At 37.2% G+C, this 8,906-nt stretch overlaps 2 protein-coding genes across 4 annotated transcripts; both read right to left on the reverse strand.

The window, feature by feature from the left end:
- Window positions 1-1,040: 1,040 nt before the first annotated feature.
- Window positions 1,041-1,325, reverse strand: LOC129321979 (precursor of CEP3). The gene has a single exon (XM_054968007.1). The coding sequence runs from the start codon at window positions 1,323-1,325 to the stop codon at window positions 1,041-1,043; it is 285 nt and encodes a 94-aa protein (XP_054823982.1).
- Window positions 1,326-3,915: 2,590 nt separating this feature from the next.
- On the reverse strand, window positions 3,916-8,150 carry LOC129322755 (uncharacterized). Of its 3 annotated transcripts, XM_054969123.1 has the most exons (7): window positions 7,739-8,149; window positions 7,346-7,521; window positions 6,948-7,180; window positions 6,612-6,870; window positions 5,050-5,229; window positions 4,806-4,961; window positions 3,916-4,427 (listed from the first exon to the last, which is right to left on the reverse strand). In XM_054969123.1, the coding sequence occupies exons 2-7, from the start codon at window positions 7,346-7,348 to the stop codon at window positions 4,260-4,262; spliced, it is 999 nt and encodes a 332-aa protein (XP_054825098.1). In that variant the 5' UTR covers window positions 7,349-7,521; window positions 7,739-8,149; the 3' UTR covers window positions 3,916-4,259. The 3 variants fall into 3 exon arrangements, with proteins under 3 accessions (XP_054825098.1, XP_054825096.1, XP_054825097.1); XM_054969121.1 differs by having other exon boundaries at window positions 6,948-7,521; window positions 7,739-8,150; XM_054969122.1 differs by lacking the exon at window positions 7,346-7,521.
- Between the last annotated feature and the right edge of the window lie 756 nt (window positions 8,151-8,906).

Genomic DNA, 8,906 nt, shown 5'->3' on the forward strand with positions numbered 1-8,906 from the left:
TAGAGCGTTTTGTTTTTTTTGTTTTTAGTCTTTGACGTGGATTAGAGCGTTTTATTTAACATCATGCATCCTCCTTTCTTTTAAACATATGAAATTCACTTGCTGCCTTTGTATTTTTTAAATATTTTAAAACAATTAAATGAAGATTGATGTGCACATTTGCACACGTCAATTAAGTGTTAAGAAAAAATGTAATTCTACGAGGTCATAGATATTGAAAGCATTGAGGAATTAGTTGGGATGCTAACTTTTCTTAATAGAGAGAATGACAATTAAGGTTCTTCTAAGAAAGTTTACGCTAAATCAAACATTTTTTAAGGGATTTTCAGTGCCAAAATGTAGCAAGATGAGTACTGAATTTAAGAACCTAACTACCTAAGGTATAATGAGATCCTAATTTAACATTAATTTTGAGTTCCCTAGTTTCTTCCTTCTTAATAATCAACCGGGAAACATACAAATTCGTTGGTTAACTTCTTGTCAAATGAAACTATAAAATTAAAATCTTAATAACGAGGGAGGAGGCTGTTGATGCGTCCAGTGAGTCATTGTTCGTCTGGTGTTTGGATACGGGGCGGGCCAGGAGTACCAGCGAACCCATACGTCATTACCCGTTCCGGGCCGGATCGTAGCAAACCCAACTCCCGAGTTCGGTAGACCGTTAAAACTGGGCTCCTTAATTTTCACAACACCCATAGCCCGCAGACCCAAAAAGGACAATATTAACATCAAACACGTAATATTTCAAGCAACTGCCTTCGTTATATGGTAATTAATTCAACACATCTACATATTTCCTGATAATCAATTAATTCTAAAATCCACGACTTACAAAATCATAACCTGCTACTTTACTACAACACATGAATCATCACTTTTTTATATCTAATGAAAAGATTAAAAAAGTAATAATAAACAAGAAGTGTCCACAAATGGGTCAGCCGTGCCAGCATGTAATTTATCAAGTCCATACAGCACATTGAACTACCATTCCTTTCGTTACTATATCCCCCTCCGAGGAAAGTCCCATCAGCCTGGCCTTAGTTGTGAACGGAGTGTCCTACGCCGGGGCTGTGACCGGGGTTCGTGGGTCTGAAATCAGAGACGTGACGACCCTCAGAGGGCGGCGACGGTGGAGGCACGTCTATCACGGCGACAGCATTCGCAGTTGACAGTTCTTTTCCATGCCCAAGGTCGTCGACCTCACGCTTGGCAAACTTTTCGCTGCCTTCAGACTTCAAATGTCGTCCCTCAATGGATGAAAATTCTAGGAGCAAGGTCAGTGCAAGGATGACAAAGCACAGGACGAACTTGATTTGGGCCATCAAGACTAGAGAGATAAAGACTGGTTTTGGTCGGGTGGCTCAAGTTCCTATTGAGAAAATAAGAGAGTCGTATAGATGTTGAACCAAACTCAAGGTAATGATTATCTAAGCAATACAGGATGCGTAGATATCGGAGCTTCGAGCTAAGCTGCTTATTAAACCCTCCTTTCTCCTTTTATAGAGCTCAAGGGCCTTGCGTCACGCATGTGCGCGTGGGCCCAAGCCATACTTCCTGAGTAGTGGGAAATGCATAGTTTTTTGATTCTATGAAAACAGTGCAGAAGTGCGGCTGTGCCTACCTAATAATAATCGAAAGTGCAGAGAACAAGTGATTAGACATAGAAGATTTTGTAACCATTCAAACTGTTCGATGTCGATAGCATTACGATTGTCATAGGGGTACAGCTAGGAAACTTACTTTCTACGAACACTACATCGCCAACTTGGAGGGTGTGGCTTAGGTTTTTGAGCCTTTCAATATGTGTAATTATTTACATGATAAAGCGGCAAATTGGAAGACAATCTGACTCCATGTTTAGAACTCTACATTTTGATATGGAGCTGGAACTGGTGGTGGAGGGCAACTTGGTTTGCTTATTATTTAAGCATTAAATCTCCACTCTTGCCCGTTAGTTCATCAGTTGTTAGTTGTCGTTCTTCATCTGCCCCTTGGACAATAGATCTCAGCTTTCCAACTAGATTGCAACTGACCTTGTTGAGCTCTGTCTTTTCCTGCAGTTGGCTACCCGACCAGCTTTCTAGTTTCTACCATCGTCACATGCAACAGTCAAGTGGCCTTCCACAGATTTTAAAGGCTACAATTAAACAATGGTCCCTTTTGTTGATTCTTGAGAAGATGCTCTGCAGATGCTTTTGAAAAGAGTATATTCGTAAAGTTTTTTGTCTAAAAACATCAAAGTAGTTATAAAATTCGGACAAGATTCTTCACTTTCTGTATTCATATTATAAAATATTAATGAAGAGAAGAAAAGAATACAACTAAACAAGAGTACTGTATTGATTTGTAAATGATACTAGTGCAGTGATGGGCAGCCTTTACAGCAATTGACGAGCTCTTCCGTAACAATCTCAGCTAATATTTTAACATGTCGACTTCGAAACTGGGAGCTAGCATATGGGTGTAACTCGTTCAGTGCAGAGGTTATTTACCTTAAGACAATCAATGTTCCAGTTAACAACGACTTTTTCTCATACAATTGGACGAAGTATATAGGGGTTTGACTGGAGGGAAGTACTATCACAATATATGATTTGAGGATTCGTGGGAGTTTCGCCATTGCACCTTACTCTTGTGTTTGGAAGAATTTTTTTTAGGGGAAATGGAATGGAGTAAAATAGCTAAATAGTCTAGGCTATTGTTTGTAAGTTTTTTTTTTTAAGAAAGATGAAATGATAAAAAAAGGCCTTTAAAATCTTACTTTACAATCATTTTTTTTTTTCGTCCATCCTTGCAAAGTTAAGGAAGCATAATATAATTATTTCATTTCATTTACAAAATTACTTGCAACATTCTACACTAATAAAAACAAAAAATTTTATTTATTATTTTTATTATCCAGCCATCTTTCTCGCCTTTCGCCATCTCTCTCCCCCCTATCAACACTACAAGTTTGCTGCATTTTCCTCTTGTACAATAAGTATGTTTGCTTAAGTAGCTCTATTACGTTTTTTTTTATTCTTATTTCTTAAATATCTTATTTGACTGTTAATTTTAATTATTATTATTATTATTATTTTTTGTTGAAAAATTATAATAATTATTTAGCGGACATCATTATTTCCTTTAAATTTGGTCATATGAGTAATATTGAAAGAAAAAAAATTTTAATCCATTTTTTTTTTTTCATTTTATAATAACTCTCAAATAATGGTTACGTAAGCTATTCTTGTCTATCATAAAACTCCCAAAAATAAAAAAAAATTGTTCTATGCCACTTTAATCCACTCCATTCTATTAATAACCATTCCTTTTAATTCAATCCAGAACTCTCAAACACACTATAATTTTTTGGTAATAGAACGGGAGATGATATGTTTTTTTTTTTCTGGCCATTGCTTGTTAGAGTGTTGATGATGGGTTTGGCAGTAACCATTTTGGGTTTGCATAACCCTGACCACTTTGTTTTGGAAATTTGAATTGCATTGCCGAGACTATTTGTGTTTAGCCATTGCCTGTTCAAGACTTCTAGATCAACTTCTTGGAATTCTATCGGTCTCTCTCCTATAGAATCTCTTTTTCAAGCCTTTTACATGTCTTGTATCTCGTTAACACTTGACATAGTACAATCAGACCATCTTAATGATGTAAGTGCCAAGTCCATCATATTCTGCAGAAAGAAGCTCTGCCGGAGCCATGGGTGATCAAGCAGAAAGAAGCAAGTGCATCAACTAATCCTGAGAATTGTGGTTATCTCGTCAAATAATTTTGGCCAACACAGAGTGCTTTTTTAAACACTTGAAAAAATCAATTTGGACGAGTAATTTTCAAATAACACGGCAACGTTAGCCAATATGCCCCGAATATTCCGCTATTTATCCAACACAGCCTTGAGCCAAAGACGCTCCCCGCTCCCAAAACAAAATACTCATATTGACTCGAATAAATAAGCGAGTATATACAGGATCATTCTGATTGTTCAGAACTAATAACCAAAAATACAAAGGAACCGACGTATCTTTGATCAACGGAGTGTTGGCACAGATGGACGCATGGGTGAAAACAAATAGGGTGAGCTGAGGCTCGCAGGGGCAATATCAGTGAAACTATTATTTGACCCTTTTCAACAATTTGCTAGGGTTATCGCCAAAGATATGCCTCACATTATTCACGACTTGTGAATAACGCGACTTTCTATGCTTTTTATATTTTATAATGATAATGGCTAACTGACTGACGATATTGGTTGATTTCCACTAACAATCAGCCTCCAGAAAACTCTCGTATATAGTTCCATTCAGCGTTCTCTTAACATCATCCCAATTCTTAATGTATTCTGACAGCGGTCCTCTATGTATCTTAACCTGCCTGCTTCTTAAATCCATCCGCGGCAATCCTAAAAACTCTAGCACGTCTTTAAGCTTCTGCAACAAACAAAAACTTTAGATGTACCAAAAACTAAGAAAATACCAAATATATCAGCTTAGAGATTTAACCAAATTTAAACTTCAAGAAACATTTACTATCTTCTACATGTTATTTTTGACTGGTTAAAGCTTTGCCATTTATGATTTCAAATGTAATTTTCTTTATAATAGTCAAACACTAAATAAATTAGGGAAAAAAATAACACAACATTTTTCCATAAGAAAATATGCTAACTATGAAGGCAGAGGAAAGAGGAGGAAAGCATATCGCCGTATCAGATACCGTCGTATCAGATAGAAGCTAATATGCGCATTATATCAGGAAGAGGTGACCAAAATAACTTTAAAGGATTCAGAAATTTAAAAGACCCTTACAGTGCGATTACTCATAAGATCCTCATAGTACAGGAGCATGTGGCGAGTGCTATTGAAGTATTCCAAAGCCATTGCAGTTTTCATCTCCATTTCCTTCAAGTCAGCTAGCAGTGATGAAGAATTTAAGGTGGGCTTATACTTCGCAAGAGTATCAGCCTGTAAAAAAAAAAAAAAAAAAAGTTGCCAGTTAAGAGTTTCATTTAACGTATATGAGAGAGTCGAGGGGCAAAATGACTAGACAAACCTCTTCAGGAGAATGTACATGAGACTTGTGAGTTCCATTCAATAACTTCGCATAACGATCATAGGAATTGGCAAGCATTGAAACCATCCTGCGTAGCAAGTTTCTCCGAAATAGAAATATAACAGAGACACTTCTTCTGTTAAAGTAGTCTACTATATCTTTGTGGTGCTCCAATAATCCCTACATAAAAACAGATGTCTTGATTCTTCAATTACTAACCCTACCAAGCATAAATAGTAAGAAAAGACCACTCCAAGTCTTGACTCATAATAGAGCTCAGTTAGATCATATCAAATTATTGAACTGAATATCTATTCTGATAACAATTATAACAAATGCCAGATCCTTCGATGGTTCAAGAGTAAGTGCATCAACAACTAATCTGCCTTCTCATGTTGCATGACGTCATTCACCACAGAGGTAAGTCCAATAATTCGCAATTGGCCACTCACAGAAAATGAGCACTGCAAATAAATGCCCGTAACATTAAGTCCAGGCGAGGGAATTGACAAATTAGTTTCTATGGAACGACTGAGTCAACATCGGTGTGGTAGGTCCAGTAGCATTAAGTTTCATTTAAGATCTAGCATCAACTTAGATGTGTTAGAAGACAAAAGGGAATATAGAAAGAAAAGGGAGGGGGTGACAAGGCTGAGGTGAGGCCATAACTAGATTTTACTGCCCAAGTCTTCCACTGCGGGCGATTGCTTGCGTATCTGTGTCAGCCAAAGTAACTCCAGAAGCATTTCCAACAGATAGTGACTAATGAGTGAAGTAGAGCAAATATGGCGCCTTGAATATTAGCACCTCAGACACAGTTCCAGTAAATCTGTCATGAGAAGTCTCAAAACCAAAGTTCCCTACAATCTGCAGTTCTGACATGACAGAAACTCTCCGGAGGAAGTCATAGACTGATGAAAATGGCGACCATGATAGAATACCAAAGAGGCAGAGTTTCACCCAAAATATATTACAATAGACAATGCTTCTAGAGGCTTTTTCTGATAGAGACATACTTTCTAGAGTATTAAGTAGCCATATAGAGAAACTACAGTCTACAGTTGCCCAATATGCCTGCTAAAGTAAATAACAGAAGATGTATTTGATCGTTTTTCGCAACATTGGTAACAGAATTTTAAGCCCAAGAGAAGTTGATATCCATAATTCACATTCAATGTGTTAATAAAGTAGGACATATTCTAGGATAAGTATGTGTAGCGTATAGATTTCGGATGTGAGGAGGAATGGCTTCTGCACATATTTGTGAATAATCTAGAGGACCCTTCCTAGCACAATACGTCAACACTCATAGACTAAGAATAGACAAATTTCAATATTTGAAAAAGAAAAATGAAATTAAGATAAATTATGAATTCCATAGGCATAATCTGAATTTTGAAGTTTGAACAAAATGCAGTGAATGTGTGGGTAAATAGCATTGAAAGCCACCCCAAAACCACATTTTGGTCGAAGCAACCTGCGTGTTGCTTGCACCGAAACCACAACGTCCTATAAGCATGTTGAGTTGAAAACACTTGGCAGAAGAACAAGGGATATTTTACCTGATTGAACATCCACTTCAAGCCAACTGCAGCAGAGCACTCATTCTTGGAGGCACTACTGAACCAATCCAAATTATAAACTTTATCTAAAGTCTGTACAATCGAAGAAATATTTCTCCTTCTATCATAAACAGAAAATATTTCCCCGTTTGAGCTCACATTAACATGACTGTTCAAAAGAGTCTCAAACCATCCACTGCCTGATCTCTGATTGGACAAAATGACAAAGTACTGTACAGGATTACGAGCACACTCATCCCTGGTAATTTACGAGACAATTAACAAAAATCACAATAAAGAGAAATTGGCAAATTATTTTCGTAAACTTCAAATTACCGGCTAAAAGATACAGGTTTGGGATAATGTAAGCAGGGAACATCCGGTGGCTTTATTCTGTGCTGAGAAGGCTTCTCAATGACATGCATCTCCAGAAACTTAGTCCTTGCACGTGAGGTTATCTGTTTTAGGCAGACCGAACAAATGAAGATACCGCAAACCACTGAAAATATTAGAACTGCCGTCCTTAACAACAACGGAGATTTCTTCGGAGGCTTTATAACGAGAATATCCTGCGAAGTCCGACAAGAGAAATTAATTGTCGAGGAGCAGGGAAATGGGAACATTGCAAGCTCATCAAATGCGCATTCTTGCGACCCCAGTTCCCCAGAAAAGCAGATATCTTGGTCGAATCATACAAATTATCAAGTAGTTGGAGAAAACAAAGTGCGACGGACCATAGGAATTCTAGAAGCATTAATTTCAGCTAAGAACCACGCAACAGTCTATAAATTTGTAATATATATTCAAACAGCAACCCCGATCGAAGCATGCAGAGAAGCTCGAAGCATTCTTCTTAGAGTCCACCTCACAGTTTCTTGCCCTATTCAACTGCAACGGCAAAAGCCCTAACCTAAAACACAAACTCTCACAATCAAATTAAACCCGGATAAGGACAGTCCTATTGTACCCGAAACATGCCTGACAATAGCCCATATTGAGAATTTCAAATATTTGCGAAAAGGAGAAGATAAAAAAGAAACACATGACTTGTCATAGTTAAAAAGGAGCTGATCCTGAGCAGCAAGGACCACGTAGCAAGAATTAAAGAGGGAAGGAATTGGAAGCACCTTGTTGAAGAAACACATATCTTCTACCATAGCTGTTGGAGAAACAGAGGAGAAGAGATCCAAAGAATCGAAAACCAGAGAACCCAGATTGTTCTGTATGCTCCACAGTAACAACTGTTTCTTCTGTACTCAGCTAAAAAAGTTGAGGAAACGGCCGAAGAGAAGTAACCGAGGGGAATGGTGGAGGCATAAACAAACAAAAGAATAGCTCAGCTTTGGCGTTGCTTCGCATCGAAAAACTCAGTAAGGAGACCCCATAAGCCAAGCCAAACGGCACCCCGAGCTGCCCTTCTCCCGGCAGCGCGCTCTCTCTCTCTCTCTCTCTGTGTTTAAAATTTTTTTCTTTGGTTACTATTTTGGGAGTCTCAGAGGCTGCAGAATCGAGTATACGAGTCAGCAGGTAATTTAACTTTAACGTACAAAATTTGGCGCAAATCTAATAAATCCTCGAAGCGACGACCGATGACCCATAACCACATAGCACGGTACCCAAGGCGCGTGACGAGGAGGAAAGGGCCAAAAGCAGCAGAGGGGTACAAGTACAATTTGTACGACCCTTGACTCTTGCTTGATGTCTTTTTTAAAAAAAAAAAAAAACTGATTGTTTGATGTCAATTGTGATCGAAACTTCAGAAACTCCAACGAGACATTAAGAAGAAAGATGTGTAAAATGTTTTCAAGTGCAGATAACACTTTTAAAAGCTTAATTCGTCCCTATTGTAAATTTTGGGTGTAAATTAGTTGATCGTGGATTCTTTTTGAATGCGATGATGGCTGTCAGGTATGGTATGCGCTCTCAGGATTCAAGGCAACATAATAATTATTTTCACAAGTGATAATCTGACTATATCTTTTATGCACACAGAGAGTTTGGATGATGAAATAGAGAAGTAGTTAGGGTTATTTACAGACAGTAAGATGATGTTTTGAAGTGGAGTCTCTTGAAATAATTCAATTTAAAAAAATTATATACGTGGTCATAGAAATTTAAAGTGTTCATTTTTAATTAAATTAAAATATATGAATCTTTTATTTATTATTATTTTATGAGAAAATTCTTCTTATTAATATTATTTAACACTTTAAAATTAATTTATTTTGATTTGATTAGAGAAAAATATTTTAAAATAAGAATCTAGGTGTTTCGCTAATTAAAAAGCTATTGTTT

Source organism: Prosopis cineraria, unplaced genomic scaffold, assembly GCF_029017545.1.
Source record: "Prosopis cineraria cultivar Desert tree isolate PC_DT_omini unplaced genomic scaffold, ASM2901754v1 PC10, whole genome shotgun sequence".
Classification (NCBI taxonomy): Eukaryota; Viridiplantae; Streptophyta; class Magnoliopsida; order Fabales; family Fabaceae; genus Prosopis; species Prosopis cineraria.

What these genes read in the sequence shown, in the direction of transcription:
- LOC129322755 (XM_054969121.1), bottom strand. Translation starts at nt 7,234, where the DNA reads ATGTTCCCATTTCCCTGCTCCTCGACAATTAATTTCTCTTGTCGGACT. An exon ending in AAACCTGTATCTTTTAGCCG is followed by an intron (nt 6,871 to 6,947) that starts GTAATTTGAAGT and finishes GTAAATTACCAG; the next exon opens with GGATGAGTGTGCTCGTAATC. An exon ending in ATCTTATGAGTAATCGCACT is followed by an intron (nt 4,428 to 4,805) that starts GTAAGGGTCTTT and finishes TGTTTGTTGCAG; the next exon opens with AAGCTTAAAGACGTGCTAGA.
- LOC129321979 (XM_054968007.1), bottom strand. Translation starts at nt 1,325, where the DNA reads ATGGCCCAAATCAAGTTCGTCCTGTGCTTTGTCATCCTTGCACTGACC.